This window comes from Mixophyes fleayi, chromosome 4 (genome assembly GCF_038048845.1).
Source record: "Mixophyes fleayi isolate aMixFle1 chromosome 4, aMixFle1.hap1, whole genome shotgun sequence".
NCBI lineage: Eukaryota > Metazoa > Chordata > Amphibia > Anura > Limnodynastidae > Mixophyes > Mixophyes fleayi.
The window spans coordinates 169,171,445-169,196,984 of record NC_134405.1 but is presented as its reverse complement, the minus strand read 5'-3'; the positions used below and the strand labels follow the sequence as shown (position 1 = coordinate 169,196,984).

General features: G+C 37.2%; 1 protein-coding gene across 3 annotated transcripts in view; it reads left to right on the top strand.

Moving 5' to 3' along the window:
* Positions 1-24,846, top strand: part of LRRK2 (leucine rich repeat kinase 2) — a 173,818-nt gene extending 148,972 nt beyond the window's left edge. The window contains exons 47-54 of one of the 3 annotated variants that reach the window (XM_075208826.1): positions 3,332-3,404; positions 10,268-10,452; positions 11,844-11,996; positions 12,151-12,356; positions 12,628-12,687; positions 21,435-21,476; positions 22,571-22,705; positions 24,709-24,846. In XM_075208826.1, the coding sequence (XP_075064927.1) occupies positions 3,332-3,404; positions 10,268-10,452; positions 11,844-11,996; positions 12,151-12,356; positions 12,628-12,687; positions 21,435-21,476; positions 22,571-22,692 (841 nt within the window). In that variant the 3' untranslated portion in view covers positions 22,693-22,705; positions 24,709-24,846. Of the gene's footprint in view, positions 1-3,331; positions 3,405-10,267; positions 10,453-11,843; positions 11,997-12,150; positions 12,357-12,627; positions 12,688-21,434; positions 21,477-22,570; positions 22,706-24,705 lie in introns of all 3 variants that reach the window. The other 2 variants (XM_075208825.1, XM_075208827.1) reach the window with 2 other exon arrangements.
* Positions 24,847-25,540: the final 694 nt, after the last annotated feature.

Below are 25,540 nucleotides of genomic sequence, written 5' to 3'. Positions count from 1 at the left end.
TTGAGGCGCCCTGCAGAGCCCGGCGCCCTAGGCAATTGCCTAACCTTGCCTAATGGGAGCGCCGGGCCTGAATATATATCAAAAAATGTTTATATATTCAATTGATATTAAATTTGTTAAAATGTTATGCAAAAAAATGAAAGAATATTTAACAAAATTTAATTACAATCTATAATAGACTATCAGGAATCACAATTGTGAATCAGTAATTGTTGTAGAATGCCGACAAAACTGCACATACATCTATAATATGCACGTTTTACTTTAGAGACAGTTTTTATAATAGCAGTCTCTATGTATTCCTTTCAATATTTAGAGTGAAATTGGTAAATCTTTACTTGAAGAAAAATGCAAGAAGACAATTATGCTATTTGTAATTCTAGCATTTCTCTTAGTAGATCATTACCAGAGTAAAGTATTCCTTTTTTTACAATGATGCACATTAATTATAGTAAAATGTTAATGTCAATACAAAGTATTTAATCAAGCTAAATATAGCCAAATATAGTCAGTGACTATTAATTCGTACTTAAAGAAATTGCAAGTGAAACCATGATGCTATTCGTAATAATAGCACAGATCTACATTGAAGTACAGCATGCATTTTTCATGCTAATAAACAGTAAATATTAATGCCAAAGTAAAGTATGCAAACTAACCAATATAAAAAATACAGCCAAATATAATTCATCCATATTTAAATCTCATTTATAAAAAAAAAAGGTGTGTGTGAAACTTTGTATATTATTTCTAAAAGAAATATTCATAACCTTATATTAACTTCATATTAACTTCACCAACATCATAATTTATATAGCACCATCAGTTCTGCAGTGAAGAATACTTGTCATTCACTTTATCATTGGAGCTTACACTCTCTATTCCCCAATGCACATACAGACACACACTATGATTAATTTTGTCAGCAGCCAATGAACCTACCAGTATGTGTTTGGCGTGTGCGAGGAAACCGGAGCACCTGGAGGAAACTCACGCAAACACTTAGAGTGAGAGTTAAAATAAACAATACAGGGCTTGTATTAGTATTTTTGGCACCGCTATTAATGGCTACTTATTATCTCTCACATAAAAGAAAACACATATATTTTCATTCTAAGGGTACTAATTTAATTTAAATATAGAAAATGTTTATTGCATCATATCCAGTAAAATTCAACCTCCATATAGCCTCCAATACACCGAAAGCAATCTCCTATATATCATATTTAATTCATAGAAATCATTGTAGTAAAATGAATTCTGTATAAAACCATTTGGTTAACAACCCTTAGTTGCCCTTTTTACCCTTTGTTGCCATTTTTAATCCACAACTTTTTGACTCTTTTTGTGAACCTCAGATGTAAAAAAAACATTATAGCCCAAATCAATATTTAATCCCTATGGCTGGAGAGTTTTAAAAGTTATAATCCATCTCCTAGGAGATTTAGCAAGGGAGACATTTTTGGTTGTCATGATAGCCTTTAAAACTCCAGTGCTGGAAGCATTAGCAAGGGATTGGTAAATCTAATTACAGGATACTCTATATAACATTGAAATAGTTACCAAGAGAACATGCATCTTTCATCATGGCAGGAAACATCTACAAATAGTATATGTAACTATGACAGTATGTACATATAATATTACATAAGGGACATTAAAATTTGGTCATATAAAAATATATACATACATACATACATACTTCTGTCAAACAGAACCTTATATATATATATATATATATATATATATATATATATATATATATATATATATATATATATATATATATATATATATATATATATATATATATATATATATATATATATATATATCTAATATATAAATGCTTAGTGGCGTCTGTGTGTGTGTGGAAAAAAAAAACAAGTTGCAGCGCCACCTGCTGGGCAGAGTTATACACTGACCTACTAAATTCTTAGTGTGTGTGGGGAAAAAAATTCAAAAAGGGCTGAAATTTGGTAGGGCTCAAACTCATTTTCGTGAGGTAATTTTACCTCATGAACACACATGTGTAGAGGCGTGCGTTAGTGTGTGTGTGTGTGTGTGTGTGTGGAAAAAACTATTTTCTCAGAAAGGGCTCATCCAATTGACCTGAAATTTGGTATACTGACATTATTTGACAAAAAAATTAGAATAGTCAAGTCAGTTAACTTCCATCATCCCCCCCTTCCCCCCGTGGGAGGGGTAGTAAAGGCTAAATTTACGAGTTGAGGGGTCAAACTCATTTTCGTGAGGTAATTTTACCTCATGAACACACATTAAAAAGGGCGCTTGCGTCGGGAAGTAACGATCATCCCCTGAGGAGGCCTGGGCTAGGCCCAAATGCATGACAAGAACCTTTTTAAGACCTTAAGTATCTTGATTTGACTAGAATGCATGAGTATCATGCACGGGTTAACTTGTGTGTGTATGTATGTATGTATGTATATATATATATATATATATATATATATATATATATATATATATATATATATATATATATATATATATATATATATATATATATTATGTGTCCCCTGCTTTTCCCACTGTCTGGCACTGCAGCACAAATGAGTGACCATAATAATATCCTTATATTTGATAAGTAGTCATGTCACCTGTGTCCCATAACTCATTGGAGAGTGTTCTGTGATGGAACATGTAACTGTCAGTGAAGGATCAGTTCATACAAATAACTTATTTTGTTTTGCATACATTTCATTTTGCACAAGGCTCAAAACCATCCATTTTAAAGCCAGCTTGTGCTTCAATTCTGTATAGTGTAATACTTAATGCTGCAATGTAACTCCAACATATTTAAAATAATGCAACAGCTGTATGTTAAAGAATATGGCAATCTCTGTGAGACCTCGTCTTCAATTCCTTTTTTTCTTGTTTCATTTTGGCTTGATTATGTCAGACAGCAATATTGTTGACTATAAACAAGTTGGGTGTTACAGGTCAGGACTAAAAGCTTCATAATAGAGTTAATTACTGTATCTACCTATCATAGAACAAAAAATAATTTTAATTTCAATCTATTTGTACGTAAAGTGTATTTTTTGAATATCATACACATAGATTTAAATGATAAAATGTCTCCTTTTTAACAAGTTAATCCATTTAAAGGCAATGTCCACCCACAAGTAATATTCTGCCGCACAAACTACAGAACCACACTGAGTTAGCAGAACAATAAAGGGTGAGAGGGACATTATATTTTGCAATAAAAGGGTAAAAAATGTTCCCCATCATTCTACTATGACTTGTGTTCGTCAAAGATATTTTATCCCTAAATTGTATTATTTTTATATTTGTATTATTTTAGCCAGAAGAAATCTTTTCTCCTGGTTGGTACAGCAAATGGAATTATTGCAATTTTTGAAGATACTACAATAAAGGTATGTGAAAGATGTCAAAACATTGTTGTGGGGCAATAGCTTTTTCACATCAGTCATATGGACTCTTAACCAGTTTCTAATGTAACATTTACTGTATAGTTATTTGCCAGATCTAACCTTAGCCCTGAGCGGGTATTGGAAGCTAGGTCCCACACTCTCAAAGAACATACAAGAGGGACTTTACCATCTGTCTTCCTTTGCTGCACCAGCTGACAACACTTTTTAGTTTCCACATTCACAAATCTTGCTAAATTATGTTTAATTTCACCCCTGTCCATACACAAATGACTCCCTCCTGATGAACACTTACAGGTTGCATAGGTTTCATCCTGCATACCTGTCTTTAAAGGAAGATATGCACCAATTCCAAGATTAGAATTTACTGTCACTTTATTTTTCAATAATCCGCAAAATCTTTAGGCATTATCTCTAAATTTGTTAACATGGATCACAGCTGCCATACAGTTTCTTAGGCCAAGGGAAAATAACATTTCATTCTCCGACTCCATTGCAACCCACACAAATGGTTAATCTTTAGTCAGATGAGAAGAGAAGGAAAAAGTTCAAAAGAGGATCTGGAAGTTCCAGGTGTCTCTTACATATGGATTAGCCTCCAGGACAAGGGTTTATCTACTACCTAAGGTTGCAATTGAGGTGCATTAATATCTGAGCATAACCCAGGAGAATGATATATCTAGGTCAGCACTCAAGGAGGAAGGACACTGTACGCTTCAGCATTACTAAGCCTGGTCACAGACTGCAGCATGGAGCCTGTATCTGCTCCCAAAATGCTGAAGGACGGTAAGCCGTATTTAGGGGTTTTTTTTGTGTGTTTTTGCAGATTTTAGTTAGCTTTGGTTTTTCTCTTTCTCCGTACTCTTGCGGAGCCTGTGGAAGAAAAGAAAACTGGTAAATTAAATAATTATGTTTGTGGAATATGTTATGAGTTATCCAATGGTTGCATGTAAGCGTTATGTTTGGAGTGTTAATCTGGGGGGTACACATCTATGCAATTATCATGCAGATCACACGATTCATGACCATTTGTTCAGATATGCAAGAGTGTGTAGCTTCCATGATCAGATTTTATTGTATCAAAACACATCGCAACTGTTGATTTGGTTTTCTAAAAAATCACGATCAATGATGGATTGATGTCGGGCAAATATGGAAGTGTGTATGCACACACACTGCAGATATCTGCCTACAATGCTGATCGTGAGTGCGGAGTTACGATCTTTTCAGCAGATGGTTATGTGAAATGAACATCACAGATCTCAAGGTAAATCATGTAGGTGTGTATGCATAAATAGGCATGCTTAATAAGGGCTTTCAGTAGTTTCTGAAATCATTCCAGAAATTGCATCTGAAAAAAGGCTGGGTACACTCTAAGGTTGTTCACCCGATTATCGGACCAATCACACGATAAACGACAATTTGGCCCAATATTGCATTAGTGTGTACACTCCAACGATGAACGATAATCATTACAAAGCACATTGTATCATTTGATTTGATTTTATAAATGGACTAAAACGCTTGTTAAGCGATGGAACGTTGTTGTTCCATTTCTGCAGTGTGCATGCACGCACGACCAGCAGTGTAGGCAAATCTCTTTAGAATATATAGAGTCACGATCTTTTCAGCAGTTGGTTATGACAGATGAAGAGCACAGATCTGAAGGTAAATCTTGTAAAACGTACATAGTGTGCACACATGAATAGGCATGCTGATTGGGACCTTCAGTCATTCGTAAAATCGTTAACGATATTGCATCAGGAGAAATTTTCTGTAGTTTGTGCCCAGCCTATGTTTGCATAGATGTGTACCCAGATTAACCCTAAAGAAAATAATCATCATTTATTTATATAGCGCCACTAATTCCGCAGCACTGTACAGAGAACTCACTCACATCAGTCCCTGCCACATTGGGGCTTATAGTTTAAATTCCCTAACACAGACAGACACACAGACTAGGGACAATTTGTTAGCAGCCAATTAACCTACCAATATGCTTTTGGAGTGTGGGAGGAAACCCACGCAAACATGTGGAGAACATACAAACTCAAAGATAAGGCCATGGTTGAGATTCGAACTCATGACCCCAGTGCTGTGAGACAGAAGTGCTAACCATTAAGCCACTGTGCTGCTCATTTTATACTTTCATTGTTGGACTAAAGGTTCCCACACTAAAAAGCTGTTATTATTGTTGCTTTTCTCACTCAGTTTCAATAGCATTTCATTTTTGAATAACATGTATTTCTTATTAGCCGATTGTCAGAGCTATAGACAATACTATTTTCACCAGACTCCATGAGGAAATAAGACAAGTTTGATAAGATCTGACTGATATACAAGGCTCTTGTATAAACAAAATGCCATTTCTGAGAAGCAATTATTAGATACACATTTATGCTAGTAATGGTTTTGCTTTCAGATAAAGAGTCTTACATGCTTAAGAGAGAACTGTGTCTTTTTACTTGCTACTTAATATGTAAAGGTTAACATCTAATTGCATTTTAATTTGTTATTTAACATAACTTACTTCACAGAGTGATTTTGAAATAGATGTTAAACTATTCTGCTGAAGCTCAATTTTGTCAAGTCGTTCCAACAGACTAGGGACAATTTGTTAGCAGCCAATTAACCTACCAGTATGCTTTTGGAGTGTGGGAGGAAACCCACGCAAACACATGGAGAACATACAAACTCCTCAAAGATAAGGCCATGGTTGAGAATCGAACTCATGACCCCAGTGCTGTAAGGCAGAAGTGCTAACCACTTAACCACCGTGCTGCCCTAATAATAATAATCTGTGCAACCAACAGAAGAGTCTAAGTTGTTAATGAATTGGATATAGAATTTTCTTCAGAGCAATATATAGCTGATACTGAAGAAGGAAAAGATAAAGATTTCGAGGTATGTGGAGGCTTGGACACTACATAGGACTACTGGATCCAGGACATTGTGAGCAGTGGATAGAAAATATAATTGCAGAGAGTGTCTGTGACTGGATCACTTTAAATAAATTTATACCATAAGTTATTTATAAGGAAATTGCGTAGGGTGCTTATTTTATATAATTGCACATGCACTTATTTTTTATATTGTGTATATATCGATATATGAAATCTTTGAGACCAGGGGAGAAAATTCTTTTTTTTTCTGTTTTTTACCTTGCCAAAAGAAATGCCTTATTTCTGATGTATATATCTGATACAATGAACCTTTGTTTAGAAAGTCGTTTGTGTATTGTCACGTGGGAAATAACTTGTTTGGGGTTTGTACCCTTCTTTTGGAATGTGTATTCTGCGATTTGTCTGAAGAAAGTATTCATGTCAATTAGACCTTTTGACTTGCTAGTAGATCTCCTGCCTCTGAAATAAGATGCTGGAAACCACAGCAAGGTTTTTAAGATATCACAGATAAGTGTAAATAGTGTTAGCTTTGCAATGTATGTAAATCTATGTTTTGGTAAACAGGTTACATCCTGATTCTAAAAATAGCCTGTGTCCAAATCTGTATAAAAAGCACTGCCCTGTACACTGAAATGTATCATTCTGATGTTCCATCTGCCTGACCACTGATACCTTTAATCAGTGGAACTGTCCTTGTCAGGGCACCTGAGTGAAATAAAACATCACTCTGCTTTAAGATACTGCTTTACGACTTCTTCAATATTGCTGTAATCCTGTGACCTGCAGATTAAACCCTAAATCTAATTCGTTCTCCGGCTGTTTCTGAGGTTGGACCCAGCTCTCCAGTACCACCACTCTGCCGCTACCCAGCAGCTGGCCAGGGGGATCCATCCACAGCACCCTGATCCATAGTAAGCAGTCAGGGGTGCCAGCCCAAGTGTACAAGTATGGAAGTACACTAGCAGAGACAGTTACCCAGAAGGAACATGGTTCTGGGCGCCATAAAGGAGCCCAGTGGTGGCAGCAGGCTCCTCCTACTGCGACAGGAGGGACATATTTGGAATATTGAAAGGGGACGTATCAAAGTAAGCCCAGCCCGTTCCCAGCAACAACAGACAGGGTGGCATAGGCGGTCCATCCTGTCACACTCTTTTTGTCACAGTTGTAAGGATTTTGAGTTGTAGGATATCCCCAATGTTTTTGTTACCCTGAGTCATGGAGTGGAGGGATGGAGCTTCCAACGGGAAGACCTACCAGATGCTAGTAAATGCAACAGTGATACGGGTTGATTATCTTCAGTCGTGGCAGAGGAAGTGGAGATCTTTAAGAATTATCTGGAATCAGGGCAGTTGGGAGTATCTCTTAGTTTCCTGGAATCTATTTTTGATGTGCTATTCTTGTCCTTCCCCATTTAGGAGGAGAGAGATACTGGATCCAGAGGCAGTCTGAAGGAACCGTAATGATAAAATGGCGCTCCTTTTTTGTATGACAGTTTTATTCCACTTTTCCCCCTAGGTTCCCCTTTTCTTGATGATACTTTTGTCAGGGAACAAATAGCTCAGACATATTACCTGGTTGTTGAGGTGCCTTACAGGTGTACTTCAGGTAGCTCATGCAGCCAGACAGACACTGAAGTATTGAAATCTGCAGTAGAGTACAGGTCTGAGGTTCCCAGTCTTAGACCTTCCAAGTGTCTGCGTAATGAGCACCGCTTATGCAGCAGTCTCGACCCAGAGTTAGACATCTTCAAAAGGAGCGGATGCTGAATGTGGAGCCACAATGGGTACCAAGTCATTTCTAGTGCGGCAAACTGAGACCCGAGGACTGTGCGGAGCAGTGGCACAAAGGTAGGTTCAAGCAGTGCATGAGGTCAGGGAGCCCTTTGTGCTGTCTGCGCCAACCGGGTCGTTGGGAGGGCAGCGTGCAAGGTACTGGACTGACGAGCAGTCTGGGCCACAAGGGGAATGTCCAATTGAATAGCTGTAGAATATATAGCACAGGGTATAATAAGTATACTGAGGAGTTGGAGGTATGTAGTTAGCCTATGGCATTACTGAAGGAGACCAGTAAATTGGCCAGGTAAGCGGACAGAAGGGGACACCACTTGTGGGGCTAGTCCGACATGTGGTCTAGGCCTCAGCGTGAAGTTCCAACAGCAGAGCTGCAAAATAGATGGCATGGTGCACAATAGGGAGCTGGAGTGCTGTGGGGTCCAATCCCAAGGTAAAGGACTATAGTCAGCCCGTGGGAGAACCGATATTGTGGGATAATGCATTTTATGTTCAGTAGACATTAAGAACATCCTATTAAATGTATTTTATGTGGAGAAGGGGGGGGTCTCAAAAAAATAAATAAAAAAACAACCTTTTTTGACCTACTATCTCGGCTAGACATTCTACATCAGGGACTTGTCTTTTATCTAAGAGAAGAATCTCAGAAAAGAAGAATCAACTTTGATGGTGCTGAGATTTAGCGGTCACTGTTGAACAGTAAAGTCATCTGACAAAGTGATTGAAGTACTACTGCTGGCAAGAAAGAAGAATTCTTCCATAACATACTACAGGGTTTGGAAAATGTTTATATGTTTGTTCAAGTACAAATTAATCAGTGCATCAGATGCTAGCATACGTCAGATACTGGACTTTCTTCAAGATGGTTTACAGAACGGCCTTCCCTTTAGTAAGTTGAAGCTACAGGTATCTGGACCACAGGATTAATATCAAACAATTTAATCAAGAGACTCTGTTAAGCAAAAAGAATTCGTCTTTGCATAAAATATTTTGTGGCACCTTTAGGATCTCAATCTCATTTTACAGGCCCTTTGTACCCCGACGGAAAGCATCACTCAAATGTCTCGCACTCAAAATAGTGATTTTGATACCCATCCCATCTGCTAATCGTGAGTGCGGAGTCCCGAGATTTAGACTCTGTTACAAAAAATATTTTCTGAACATACACTCATAAAGTGGTGCTGCAAATAAAATTCTTGCCTAAAGTAATTTCAAAATTCCAGAGTCAGTTGATGAGAAGGAGGAACAATTGTATACATTAGATCTGGTTGAGCAAAATCTGTTCATCTTTTCAGAACAAAGCATGTCAACCATCTCCATGTACTTCCTGAAGGTCTTAGACTAGGTCAAAGCTTGAAAGATAGTTTACAGAACCTATTTCACAGGCATATAAAAGTAAAGTATGTTAGATAGTAAACATATTGAGCGCACATTCCGCAAGAGCAGACTAATAGGTCACACGCCGAAGATCTTTACAAAGCAGCAGGGTTGTCATGAAGACACTACCTTCTGGATGTCATGACTTCTGAGGTCACTTGGTTTGGCTTCAAGTAATTAATCAATAAAATCTAATTTATGTGCATGAATTGATCAATGTTTGATTTCACATATTTGATTGCTTGGATACATCCCATCTGTTTGGGCTGCCATGGAGTCTAAAAAGTAAATAAGCAAATTACCTGATCATTTAATTTCTTTGAGGAACTCTGTGACAGTCCCAATAGTTCCCTGCCAAGTTTCTTTGGATATATTTTTCAGAGATCTCTTGGTAAGTCATTCTAATGACAAGGAAGAATATTAGAAGTCACACTATATATACCTTCTGGTGGTGTCAACATTTTTCCTTTTTCTACTAAACTGATTAAGCAATAACCATTTGTGTGGGCTATCAAAGAGTTCCTCAAGGAAATGAAATTATAAAGTAAACATAATTTGCTCATCTTCAGATTAAAATGAAACCATGGACAGTTATTCATTTAGCTTGATAAAATAATTGCTTAATTTTACCATGCACTAACACAAACAAAACATATGTTGATCATGGGAATAATCTACAAACATATATTGTTTTTAAAGTAGGTAATGTAAAATCACAATTTTTTTTGAACATAACAAATGTATTTTTTGTTTTATAACATTGCTTTTTCTTCATTAGTGTAGCAATGCCGCTCCTGTGAAGGTGCTTAATGTAGGCGATATCAGTACTCCAGTGATGTGTTTGTGTGAATCAACATATTCATCCGAGAAGACTGCTGTTTGGGGTATCTGTGGGACAAAAATATTATCTCTTTCCAGTGACTTTTCCATTCAAAAGACTATTGATACAAAAAGTGCTGTGCTGTGAGTTTAAGCTATTTGAAATTTCATACCTTCTGTTTTGTGTTTCATTCCAGTTGTGAAAATCATGAATTTCACCATGAATATTAGGACTCATTTTTAATAATATTTGGGTGCAAAATTTGCACTGTGCCACAGCAACCAATCAGCAATTGGCTTTATCCATTTAATGCATCTTTGAAAATATCTGATTTGTTGCTATGGTTTAGGGCAAATATTGCACCTATATGCATTGTTACTAAATTAAATCTTTTGAGCATTCATCATATCCTAAGTGATTTGAAATATCTTTTATATTAAACAACCAGTATTGTTTGCCTGGGTGTACAGAATACAAAATTTCATGATTTGTCTGCTACTTCATACTGACTCCACTATGTCCACGACTCCTGTTCCTGGTCCCTGCAAACAAAGTGAATTGCTTGCAGGGGAACGAGTTTCTGGTTGATAGTGTCCTGCAATATGAAGCTTTATTTTTCAAAATGTTTTTTAGCCAGGCAAGTTTATTGAGAGGAACAAGATAAAACAGTCTGTGGGCAAACAACTGACTGCATGACACTAAGTTTTTAAACAAGATAAGATCATTAACATTCATCATTGCAGCATTCTATGTACGCAGTTATAAAGTACACGCAATTGTGACAAAACATAGGCATTATGTTTGAGGGTATGAAAAAGGCATCAAACTATTAGAGGCAGGTTAAAGAGGGGCAACTCCGATCTACCTAATAAGAGCTACAGTTTTACAGCTTTTTAACCACACCTGCCAATTTTTTTACATTTTATCTGGACATATAAGGTTGATCTGAATTTACCTGCGCACACTATCACCTGTATGTATGTCTGGCTGAGTTTCTGGGTTTCAAACAGTGTTTCCAACAGAACTGTACCCAAGGCTCTAAGCATATTCCGTTGAGCAGGGAGTTAGTGAGATAGAGAAAAGCTTGGCAGATGAAATAAGGCATTAAGTACATTTAAAACACGTTTCAAAGGCTTCTGTTGTACAACATTTAACCATCAAAGGTAGCTTCTACACCTATTTTTTTGCATCATTTGGATTTTTAATGGGAGTCTGTAATGTCTTTTGTCAGAATGTTTTTTCTTTAACATTTTGAAAAGTAATTATTGAAAATGTTTTAATTCAACTATTAATAATTTGTTAAACAAGTCATATTGATCACTTAAATATGCAGGCTAAGCTTCCACCTTTCAGTTGAATCAACCCAAAATATGACCAATTTTCCATAAATTTAAAGGGGATTGATCACCTAATTTACAATTCTAGTAGTATTTTACTTACATTTTATCTGTAAATGAAAAGAAAAGATAAAACTATCCACAGCAATGATTGATTTAAGTCTCAATTTACAAAATTTTTGTTTTTATTATCCTAGATTATCACATGGATCATTGAGTGATTCAAATATCACTTCTATTGCGGTAGACAAATACATCTATGTGGCAAAAAAGTACAGCCCGTATGTGGAGATTTGGGATAAGAAGACTGAAAAGCTATGTGAAGTGCTCGACTGTGCTCAGTTCTTGAAGTAAGTGACTTCTCTTACATTTTCAAGAAGTATCTACAATACCCATTTATTAATTTCATTGATATACTCTAGCAGTTTTAGAATCAAAATAATACCATGATTTGTATTGTAAACATTGTAACATTTATGATGAACTATGGTTTATGTATTTTAGGGAAGAAAATAAGAAGCAGGGAAAATTAAAGAAAGAAGATGCTTATACTGCTCGAGTAAAAACCATGTTTCTACAGAAAAATACTGCACTTTGGGTAGGGACTGGTGGAGGACATATTTTGCTCATTGATCTATCAACTCGACGACCAATACGAATCATTTCCAGTTTCTGTGATACTATACGATGCATGATTCCAACTCAGCTTGGTAGGCCATTACAGAATACACCTTATATATTTTTATGAACTAGTGTTTACAGTATTTTATGGTATTTTTGGCATATGCAATGTTATTCCAGAAAAATGAGTCGCTGGTGAACATACAGATATTTAATGCAGTCACACCTTGGTCACAAGCTCAGATGCACCTTGTTACAAATACATATGTAAAGTGGTGTGCTGTTTATGAGATCTTACATGTAGTGTTCTGTGCTGTTTATGCAATTTTGCCTTTTAATGATTTTTCTTTTCTCTTTTAGATAAAGGAAGTGTAAAGAATGTTGTTCTTGTTTTAGGATGTCTTTGCACACAACAAAAAGGTATATTTGTGTATTTAAAAACATTTTTTATTTGTTGTTCAACCTATTTGTTTTGTTAAGTAGGCTCTTGCTAGAATGAATCTGCCCTTGATGATTGAGCTAGGTACACACTACAGAAAATTTCTCCCGATGAGATCTCTTTAACGATTTTACCAGTGACTGAAAGTCCTGATCAGCATATCGATTCTTGCGTACACACTTACACAATTTTTCATGATTTATCTTCATATCTGTGCTCTTCATTTGTCACGATCGTCTACTGAAAAGATCGTGACTCTGTAAACTCTATGGAGATATGCATACACTGCTGGTCATGAGTACGTACACACTTCAGAATTTGCCCAACATCATTCCATTGTTTACAGAGATTTATAGTCCGGTTATATATTTAAATAAAACGATGGGAAGAACTTTGGCACAATAAAACTTGATTGTGGGAGTGTAATGTTATATCATACCTTACAGTCATTTATTGTGTGATTGGCATGATAATCTGGTGAAAAATCTGTACAATGTACCTAGCTAAAGTCTCTTGGAGATTGTAGTGTTTACTCACTCCCACTAGGCCAATGCAGAATGAGGTGGCCACAAGCTTATACAATACCATAGCTCTCTAGCATTTAATTCACTGTATACTGTGTTTCTGAGCTTCATGTGGTGAGGCACTTTTTCCTCCACAACCTACATATGCTGCTGAACATAACTTATTTAGCAATGTTGATGCAGTGCACTTTAACAACATAACAATAATGTTGTAAATGTGTTTAAAACTCAGTCTTGTCCTGCTAGATTCAGACATAACCAGTGTTAGGCTGCCTTCCCTGTTTCCGAGTGCAGTGAACAGAAGAAGGCAGTGCTGGAAACCCCCAGGATAGCTCTGTGCATGACTTGCTTGAAAGCCTGCTGGCGTGTGGGAGAAACGGACCGGTTGTATTTCGGCTGCTACAACCTGGTTCCCCACTCTGGGGCCAGAGAGCAGTAGCACCAAAACGATTCCAAAGAATTCTGTATGTGCCCTGCCCCTAAAGGTCAAAGAGCTTTGGCTGTGACAGCAGGGAGACTGCTATACTAGCATCTAACTACCATCTTCCAGACCTAAGGAAGCCTTGGCGGAGAGGGGTTGATCCTCCAATTTGCTTTGGAAGTATATTCTAAGTGCAATTGTTGAGCAATAAACATCACTATTTTTTAAGATTTTGCTCTGTTCTTGCAATGCTCATAGACCCTTTACCATCCTGGGTAGATAACTGTGAAAAGTCATAACATCTGATTTTTATGGAAAACCTGCTGTGCAAAGGAGCAGTGATGCCAAGTTTACCAAACTTAGTCTTATGGTTACTGTCATCATCATCATTTATTTAGCGCCAGTAAATTTTGTAGTGCTTTACAATTGGGAGCAAACACGGTAATAAAATAATACTGACTAATACAGACAGACAGAGGTAAGAAGGCCCTGTTCGCAAGCTTACAGTATATGGGAAAAGGGGATTTTGATACATGAGGTTAAGTGCTACATATTGCATATTGGTCCATCCAGAATGCAAAGGTAAAAATTGCTTAGTGGGCTATATGATCCAGTCAAATAACAGTGTTGATCTATGGGTTGTTGTCTAAATGTGTAAAGGTTGGTAATAGATTACATTATGGTGGCTGAGGAATTTTATAAGCTTGCCTGAAGAGTTAAGTTTTCTGAGAACGCTTGAAGGTTAGAAGACTAAAAGAAGTCTTGTGCAGGGGAAGGAATTCCACAAAGTGGGTGCATCCTGAAAAAATTCCTGTAATCGGGAATGGGAGTATGTAATTAGAGTGGATGAGAGATGCAGAATGAAGGTGTCTAGTTGAGAGATATTTTTGTGAAAGTGAGAAGATGTTGATGGCCTTTTATGTTGTTAGAAGTATTTTATATTGGTTTTGGTGAAGAACAGACAACCAATGTAAACACTTAGAGTGGCTCAGCAAAGGAAGAGCTATTTGCAAAGAAAATAAATCCAGCCGCTGCATGCAAAATAGATTGTATGAGTAAGAGTCTGGTTCGGGGAAGATCGGTAAGGAGGGAATTGCTATAGTTGATGCGGGAGATGATGAGTGCATGAATTAAATTTTTTGCAGTATCTTGTGTGCAATATGTGCGTTTTCTGGAAATGTTTCTTAGATGTATGTAACATGTTTTAGATATAGAGTCAGTGTGGGGACCAAAGGATAGTTTTGAGTCAAGGATCACACTTAAGCAGCAAGCTTGTGGGGTGGGATTTATGGTCACTTTGTCAACAGAAGTAGAAATGTCAGGTAGATAACGTCTGTTGGTGGGTGGGAATATAATTTAAGATTAAAATTTAGTTTGAGTTGGTGAGGTGACATCCAAGATGAAATGGCAAAAAGACAGTCAGCAACGTGTGCCAACACATGGTGAGAGATGTGTAGAGGATTGATAAATTTGGGTATCATCCGCATAGAGATGATACTGAGCTACAAAGAAGTTTATTAGTTTTCCAGGAGAAGTAGTATAAGTACAGAAAAGCAGAGGGCCTTGTGAACCTTGTGTTACTCCACCTGCTAAAGAAAGTGGACCAAAATTGGATCCAGAAAAATAGCACTGAAAGAACAGTTGGATAGGTAGGATGAGAACCAGAATAGGACAGTGTTTGGAAGACCTAGGTGTTGCGTTTGTATGAGAGGAGGGGTCAACAGTGTCAAATGTAGCGGAGATCCAGGAGAATTAACAGAGAGTAATGGCCTTTTAGATTTAGCAGTGATCAAGTCATTGAAACCTTTAGTTAACGCAGTCTCTGTGGAGTGTTGAGAATGAAAGACTGAGTGTAGTGGGTTCAATAGGTTTTATGAGAAAAGAAAGCGTGAGGCTACTTTAGGCAATTTTTCTCGAAGCTTGGAAGAGCATGAGAGCTGAGAAATGGGATGGTAATTTGAGAGAGAGTTTGGGTCAAACTTTAGTTTTTTCAGAATAGGAGTGATCACGGTATGCTTGAATAATGACAAAAAGATGCCAGGAGAGAGAGAGAGAGAGATTACAGATATTAGTTAGAGGTGGGATAAGCACAGGAGATGGGGATCTACCAATTTTGTGAAGGTATGGGATCAAGAGGACAGGAGGATGAGTAGGAAGATCAGAAGAGAGTAGATACTTCACCTAAATTTGTGTAGTCAAATAAAGAGCGGGTACTGGGAAGGAGTCAAGCTGATTGCTTGTTGAGGAAAATTATACCATTTCAAGTCAGATCTTATCAGTCTTGTCCTTGAAGTAGGAAGCAAAATCTTGGGCAATGATAATAGTCAGAGGATTTGGGGTGGGAGGGTTGAGAAGAGATTTAAATGTATTAAAAATGTGTTAGGGGTTAGAAGCCTGAGCACAGATTAGAGATAAGAAATATGTCTCAGGCGCCTTCCTTGATTCTGCGCAGGGACGGTCGCCTGTTTTCCATGGCCGGGCACTTCATCTCAGCAACAGGGCGCCTTCTCCCCAGCCATCCTTCTGGAACTATGGTGCATGCCTAAGTTCCAATGGGAGTCAGTGACATCACCAACCGCCACAGACGCAGGCACCATTAGGGTGACAGAGTATTAGGTCTCGCCCTGCCCCAGCGCTCCTCCTTGTTCCTGCTTCCTGCATCTGGTTATCTTCACTCTGTTCCCAGCATTCGGTTCTCCTCTGGCTCCTGACTCTGCTTTGATTATGACTACTCTCTTGGATTTCGATTTCTGCACTGTTCGGCTTCTGATCTCCGGCTTCCCTCTTTGCATATCAATTCTGTACTTTGCTCCCGGCTAGCTAGAACTCTGGCTCTCTAACCATTCTCTGTTCACCTACCTACTTTGCTAGTAACTGACTTGAAGAACTACGACCTGCGCGCCCCTTGCAGCAAAATCCAAACATTCTTTCGTGGGTCCCTGGTGAACACAAGGGATGTGTTAGACTCTGCACCTCTAGCTCAGTTGGGCAAATACTGTTAAGTAGCTACAATCTTCTGCCTATTTCTGTGACAGTATGTATGTTTAGCAGTGTCCAGAGCATTTCGATAGGAGTGGTAGTTATCAGTATGTGAGAAAATCATTAGAGGTTCAAAATTTACGCCAGTGAACTTATGCTTTTACGAAAAAGTTTTTGAAGATTTGGTGTTAATTCAGTGTGCCACGGCTGACATAGAATTCGACAGAGTATTAAGAGTCGCTGGAGCCACTTGATCAAGAGCTGTTTCTAAGGTTTAATAAAAATTAGGTACTGTCATATCAGAGGTGGAGAAAGTAGAAATTGGGGAGAGAAGGTGTTGGAGAGAGGTGGAAAACTTATAAAAATTAATAGAGTTGGAAGGAAAAAAGGGGAAAGAGGGTGGTTCAAAAGTAATGCACTAATCACTCCAACAAATGACAGAAATGTCTCACTATGTTGGGGAGTGGAATAAGTACTAAAACTTAGCCTTTATTTTAATTTCTAAAATGACAATAAAAATTACTAGTATAGATTATAAGGACAAGGGAAAAGGGGTTGGGAAAGGTCACACTAATTGTAATGGAGTGAAGAATACCCTCATGTAGGAAACTTATTATCAATTATATACTTATATATTGTTCCCAAACGAGGGGTGCTACAATTAGTGTGACCTTCCCCAACCCCTTTTCCCTTGTCCTTATAAAAATTAATAGAGATCAGATTTGTGCGGGTAACGTTTGACAGCACAGAGGCTAAAGTACTGAGGGAGAGCTTGTAGCTGATAAGGTGATGATCTGAGTTGGGGAAAGGGGGTGTAAAGGAAATCGGAGAATAGTCTAGAAAAAAACAGATTGAGACAGTGTCCACCCCAATGAGTAGAAGATTCAATCCTTTGGAACAGGCAGTGAGAGGAAGTTATAGAGGCTAGTTTGAAATTAGTGGTGTTATATAAATAGCTGATGATATAAAGAGGAAAAAAGTTCATGAGTGTTAACTAGAGGCAAGTGGAGTAATGAAGGAGCAATGTGGACAAAGGTGTGTGTATAAGAATAAAGGGTGAGAAACTGAGGGAAATAAAGCATAAAATACCGAGTTGCAATGTCTGATTCAGGTTAGAGCAGATGTAGCTTATTTCTGTATGTCTTCAGATATTGTTCAGTGTTTGTTCAACTGTGCTGTTTAACTATATTTTATAAACACTTTGTGAGAAAAACACACATCTGCCCCCCACCTCATGTGTGTGACTGATTTCAGAACAAGTCATATCTGTTCTAATTGGTCAGCTGATCAGAGAAAGGAGGAACTATTGGACTTATTCAGGCTAGATTAGTGCCAGTTCAATGTCATAAAAAATGGTTCACTGATCTGCAACTCAACACAGGTTATAGCAATATATGGTAAATCCCTGTTACGTACAAATTAATGAGATGAAGTCCAGATTAGGAGAGGAGGAGAGTTGCAGCAGTTGATGCACATACCTGGGGATAAAAGAAATGCATGATGGTTATTTTCTAAAAACCTTGTTTTCTGCACTCCATTTTTTTGTCGCACACATCTGCCTCCCATCCCCCATGCCTCTGTTCCTCTAGACTAGTAATATCTGTTCTAATTGAGTTCACCAAAACCACTTATTAATGTTTCACACTTAAATCGCGTACACATGTAGCATGAGCCTCCCTGGGCTTCGTAAGATCACAAAGAATCACGGAGAACACACTAGATTAAATTTATCTAATCTGAAAAATGTTTCCAAGGCTTAGTTACAAAAAATTAATAACCAGACATATATTATGTTGCACAAATAATTTTCAGAAAATTTTATAGGAACTAAACCAGAGTCACTACTTACTAGTTAAGACTTGGCATGTGTGTGAGGGAACACAGTTGAGAAATATGAGACATTTCAGTCTTTATAAACCCCCTCATGAAAATGCACACGTTATTGTATAAAGCAGAAGATTTTAAACCTTTTTCCACATAGCCCTCAACCCCCACCTTTGGAGTTTAGCTGTCAATAAGGACAGATTGATCTCCCAAATGTCACAGGCCTTTCCCAATGAACTAGGGATGTCCTGAGGCGGGAATGTTCACACCTCTGCTTGTTCGGCTTGGCTGGTCAGGTCCACATCCTCTGCTTAGCAAAAAGCTCCTCAGAGATGCTTATCTGTCTCTTTCTGGCTAATTTCAAAAGATTATTGACACTTGCATAGGCTCAGACTTATGTCATCTAGCAAAGTACACGTTGAGATTACATTGCAAGGTTACATACAATATACATTGTCATACCTAAGGGGAAATAACAATAATACATAATTGTCACCAAGATAATAATGTCACTTTGCATTTTGTAATGTGGTATTCCTTTAAAAAGTTAACTTCAAACTGTTTTTATACTATGCATGCTCCCCAATTTAATAATAAAACTATTGTCAAATAATTAACTTTTCTACTGCTACCTGGTGGGGTAAAAAAGCATGTTTAAAATATATTTATTATTAATCTACCTGTGCACTGAATATCTCAGCTAGCATATAGAGTTTAGTTTTAAAAGACTGTTCATCCATTTCTTTAACTTGGCTACGAAAGAACTTGGTTGACCACCATTACTAATGGATTTCCAGATCCCAATTCAGAATCCTTTGGAATTCTGTAAATAGTAGAGTAAGCCCTCCTTTATTTCTAAAGTCTTACCCCTTTTTAACCTGGTGCGGGTATTATTTCTCCCTACATAGTGCTTTTGGTCTCGCATGCTCTGTGGCATTTTGAGTCCCAGCAAGGAGTTAAAGGGCAGCTACATTGATTCCTCCTCAACAGCCAATTTCACTTTTTGACTAACTTCACTAGCGGGGGGAACAAACAGGTATACAGTACAGCATTCTCCTCAGAAAATTTTGCCAGTTGGGTTGCATTAAGAAGCAACCAGGTGGCCTTAAGAAGCAGCCAGGCAGGGTCAGTTGTAATACTTGTAAAAATATATAAGCCACTCACCACTTCAAAGGTCTGTGTGCTTGCTTGGGATAAGAGCAACCCCCTGCAGGTTCTCTCTATAAGTAATAGCTTAATTCATATGCCCAGCGCACAACACACCTTAATATGTAAATTCTATAGACTCTTAAATATATTAAATATCGATAATATCTCATTTATTAATATACAACTGACCTATATGTTAAAAACAATATATGGAATGCAGAGTTGTACAGTGGATGGAGATATCATTGCAGTGCTTTCAACCTTGTTCACCGTTCTGAATTGCTCCACAACGAAAATCTAGGTAGGAGACAAATATGTGTTACAAACAGGAGAATAGAATCGATTGAGGCAATTGAACAATTGGTTTCCATGGTGCCCACAATGCACCTGTGTAAAACCTTCCACTCTTAGAATGCTATCAAACTTTCAAACGCCAGGAGTGCACTTAATACCGTTTTCTCTACCACAAATACTTATGTAACTGCCAGATATAATAATAATGTGTATAATGTACCTCAAAAAACTTGCTAGGTATTTAAATGAAGTCTCTGCAGGCAACTTAGCACCGTTCTGTCAATACCTAATAGTGCCTGTTAGTAAGTGATGTATAGTGCAGCACAAGTTGTCCAGCAATGCAAAATTAGTCAAAGTACATGAACCCTGCCGCATATACAGTTTGCTAAGATCCTGATAGAATTGCCCGTGGTCAGTAGCCTTGTTCTGGTTCCTCACAGTCCGGAGTAATGGATGGTCTCCAGGTCGGTCCTATTGCAAGTCTGTGGATATCCATAAGTGCAAACCACTAATGAAGCTCTGCTAAAGTCCTGCTGTGGACACCGCTTATATCCCCATTCCGGAGGCAGGACAAACCACTGGTTATCCATAGACGTGTGATGATTACAACATGAATCCTCCAACGGGTTTCATCCTAGTAACCAAACTTTCTCAAGGAAATGTAGTGTAGTACATGTCTGTGATATAAATACTGACTCTAATTGGGTGTTCACCTGAAGATTAGCGTCCGCCCCCATTTATTGCAATCAATATCAGCTGTGTGGGCGGCCTAATCACAAATAGCACTCAAGTTTAACATATGAGGCAAATAAGCCTCCAGGTTAATTATGTACGTTAGATCATCAGAATTTTGTAAAGTAACACAACTCCTTCACCCCCATTGGTCATGAGTTACTATATATTACTTCTGAAAACCTCTTATGATGAATCTAGCAGGTGTAAGCGAAATATGTTATTATGCCTCATTTAGATATTCAAATATTCTTTTAGTAAGCACTTATCTATTGAGATATATGTGCTATTGGCCCATCCCCTCTCCATTGCTGGGGTCATAATAGATGAGTTGGAAACCCTGTGAATGTATTTCTGGTTAAGTGTAACTCTGATATGAACACCTCAAATAATTCAAAATAAGTTTACTATTCCATATATCACTTTACCCTAGTTAGGTACCTTTTGCACATATTAGCTATTTACTTATATCTACTGACTGTTTGATGTCAAACTCTATATTCAAACTCCCAGGATATAGGGTTTTCATCATGTAAATCCATGCTGTCTCTTCCCAATTTTCCTCAAAAAATCCTCCCTCTCTGATTCTTGCCTACTGACCTAGTGGCTAAAAATTGCAATCCTTTAGGATTACATTTATGGTTCTCTTCAAAATGTTTGAACACACTGTGTAGGGCATACCCATTTTAGATGTTCCGGATGTGTTCCCCAATTCGCTCTCTAAGTTTCCTTATAGTTCGTCCAATATATTGCAATTTGCATGGACACTCAAGTATTGCTAACAGACACTATTATGTATTGACAGAACAGTGCTCGGTCACCTGCAGAGACTTCCTTGAAATACCGGGTGAGTTTATTGAGGTACACTATATACATTATTATATTTAGCAGCACCAGTTACATAGGTATTTGTGCCAGGAGTGCACTTAATAATGTTTTCTCTACCACAGAGGTCAATCCTGGCGTTTGAAAGTTTGATAGTATTCTAAGAGTGGAAGGTTTTACACAGGTGCATTGTGAGCACCACGGAAACCCATTGTTCAATCGCCTCAATTGATTTTATTCTCCTGTTTGTAACACATTTGTCTCCTACCTAGATTTTCTTTGTGGAGTAAATCAGAAAGGTGAACAAGGTTGAAAGCACTGCATTGATACCTCCATTCACTGTACAACTCTGCATTCCACACCTTGTTTTTAACATATATGTCAGTTGTATATTTATATATTAATAAATGAGATATTATCAATATTTAGTATACTTAAGAGTCTATAAAATTTACATATTAAGGTGTGTTGTGCGCTGGGCATATGAATTAAATTGTAATACTTTGCAATAATAAAAAATGTTGGAAGTTATTACCCACACCTGCCAGGACTGGTTAGACTGGTGGTCAGTGGTTAATACACACACTGCTGGCTGTAGTGCTCACATAGTGCCTGTTATAAGAGGAGAAACAATGGTTTATTCTATTATAATAGGACTCTGTTGGGCTTCAAGAGCCGGGTGGTAAGTAAAAACAGCTGGGTGGAGCGCCTGGTAAATAGGCGCTGGTGAGAACTCTGCAGTACTGGGACATTGTCATCAATCAGCACTTTTGCCATGAATTATCTGTCGGACCTTATGACCTTCAGAGAGGCAGCTTTAGCCCGTATTATGAATTTGGAAGAAATTAGAAGAAAATGCAACTGCAAATGAGTAATTTCCATAAATTGTTCCTATATTTCACACTAATTTTCTTCCCTTGTATTGCATTTTGTGTCCAAACATCCACTTCCTATTATATCTTATACTTCAAGTAGTCAGGGAAGTAGGATGATTGGATTTCTTTGTAAGCCCTTTTCTTATTGTTGGTGTGGTCTCCAGGAAATAGAATGTATAGTAAAAATAAATTTGCTTTCACGAAAACTTTACTTGTCTTCCTGTGCTTCCTGCATTTGTAGAAATACAGTCGTTTCTTTCTGTGTGGGATACTAATTTCCCACATGAAGTTCAAAACCTTAGAAAACACACTGAAATGAGACAAGAGTTGGCAGAAAAAGCACGAGGATTATCATTGGACTGATGATTAACCAATGGTAAGTTAATATATAGATAGATGTATGTGTGTATATATGGTTAGCGTGACTTCTGTATATTTCTGACTAGAATATGTGCTAAAATTTTAGAAATATATTAATGAGATTTTTGTTCACTCAAACACACTCAAAAATAATTAATAATACATAGGGAGAGTGGTACATTCATTCATACATGTTGTGGTTGAAGAGGGGGTTGGCATACAGTTGTATGTCATATCATCATTTCTTCTACTACCTTTCATTGTAAAACTGTCAAATTCCATTCACTTAAATTTTCCATACTGCCATTTGGACCACCTGTATACATGTATATATGCAGTTATTTACTCATTACCCCATTATTTATAATTTACCCTGTCAAGAGTCCAGATTACTTCTGGCTCTATTGTATCCTCTGCGATTGAATGTCGATTGTGTGTGTATAAATCACAATAAGGGCTGGTTAAAGAGCTGGAAGCCGCTGGGCACATTGACATTGCTATAGAAATGGCCTCTGTACATGTACTCGGAGCAGCTGCAGACTAGCTAATTATATATGTTGTAAGGAGAATAAATAGACAAGCATGAGGAGGTGCTCTTAAGCTGTGGAAAGTAAGAAGTTCTGATGTAACAAGTGTGTGTGCGCAGCCTCTCTGAGTCAGGTATTGCATTGCAGGGACCTTATATTTGACCAATATAAGCAAATCAATATAGCAGAATTTTTTTTGTAAGCAGTATTGATAGAATCAATCAATATGATCAAAGATCAAAATGTAATAAAAAAAAATTATAAAACATTGTAAAGCTTAGCTTTCCAAGGGACACTTTCATGATAAGTATTTTTGTAAGGATGATATTTCTAAATTGTGTATAATTTGTTTATGGTTAAGCCTAGAATACAATAAGAGCATAAAAAAAGTGTATTTTTTTACGTTCATTTCAGAAAACTACCCTTTTCTCATACATTCCTCTTTATATGTTTGATGCTTTGAAATGCAAGGTAGTGTCCTGTAATGACTGTTACAAAAATAAAATGTTTTGTTTTAATTATTTGGAATTGCTGTGTGCACTGTGTTTGTGTATACAAAAAAGTTTCTCAGTAGCATGTGTGGTAATATGTCTTACTCCACTTCCTTAGCAAGGTTCAGGCTGCAGGGTTATAGTGAATAGGGAACCATTACTGAAAAGGTTGTCTGGCCTGTCTCGTGCATTATTTCTATTTGTTGTATCAAAGAAGTTTGCACGGGAAATTGTAACATTGGCCTAAAGCAACAAGTTGGTCACTGAGCAAAAAAGGAGAAGCAGTGAGAACAGCTGCAAGTATACAATTTAGGGATATAAATTCCAAAAATTAACCAGCAAGGCTTAAGATAGTTGTGGAAGACCTATTGTTCTGCTTAAAGGCATGTTTGAAGATAGATTTTATATATATATATAAATAAATTAGTTTTATGCTCCATATAAAAGAGCCTTTCACATTTTAGATTATTCTTGTGTTGCACATGACCTACTGTCATGTGTAAGTGGACAAACGTTTAAGTCTCATACCTCCCTGTGGTCCAGGTTTGGGAAGGACTTCCGGATTTGCGCACCACAAAATGGATGTGGCTTAACAGGGAAGTAGGTGGAGTTTTGTCCATTTGTGGGTGAAGTTTGGGCGGAACGGGCAGAGCTTATTTTGTCCCGCTTTCGGAAGTCTAAATTTTGATAGGTATGCAATCTGTAAACTTGAGGACTCTGCATTGTTCCACATTCTGCATTATCATAACTCCCAGGTATTTCTGCCAACTTATATCACATACCCTATGGCGCAAGTACTTGACAGGCAGGAAAGCTAAAGGAAGGCAGCAACCACCCCCATGTAGTGCAAAATGCAGGGTGAATCTCTGGAATTTTTTGTTTTGGGGGCGAGTTAACAAATATTGCCAGCAATATCACAATATGTGTGTCAGCTTTACATTTATTTTAAATTGTATGCTATGCAACTAATATATTTACTTTTCTCTTTTCTTTATCAGTAGAATCCGAGTTCATCAATGCTGCACATATTTGACCTGTGTATTGTCTACAATAAATGCATTGACATCACTGCTACCTGATATTGCACTGCAAACCAACAGCTTTGAGCATGTATAAGCAAAATACATATTTGTAATATATCCCAGTGTGTTCCATAGTTAATCTAGCCTGTGTTTGCCTTACACATGGCAAATGTTAGAGATGTTTCAAACATTGTACTTATAATTGTCAACAAGTTGAAAACCTCTTTCATTTTCCACAAGACCAGCAAAATCAGCAGTGTTTGACAGGTTTCACTATTTTCATAACATGATAACAGCTGTTGGGTTTTAATAAGAAAATATGTACAGTGCCAGGACATTGATTGTGTCTTAGGTATGAAGCACAGGTTTATATTGCATATTACATAATATCCTATATCCACTCTGGTAAACAGTATTTCCAAATTATCTGGATTGTAAATATTGCGATCACTCACAATGTTATAAAAAAAATATATATCATGTGCATATTGATTTATTTTAATTATAGATAGCATATTATTATTTTACTTGTATGTTTTGGAAAAATATTTTTGTACATATATTGTGTGTGTATATATATATATATATATATATATATATATGTAAAAATATAGATTATTTCCTGCTTATTTTTTATATTGAAATTATGCTGTGCGGGTGTGTTTTCTTTTTGTAAATGGTAGATATTTTATGGTAGATTTGAAATGACAATATATGTTTTTGAATCAAGAATGTCTAAAGAGAATGTGTCTTCAATTTGTTTTTGGGGTGTTTTTGGGTTTTTCTATTGTTTTATAAGAAAATGAAAATA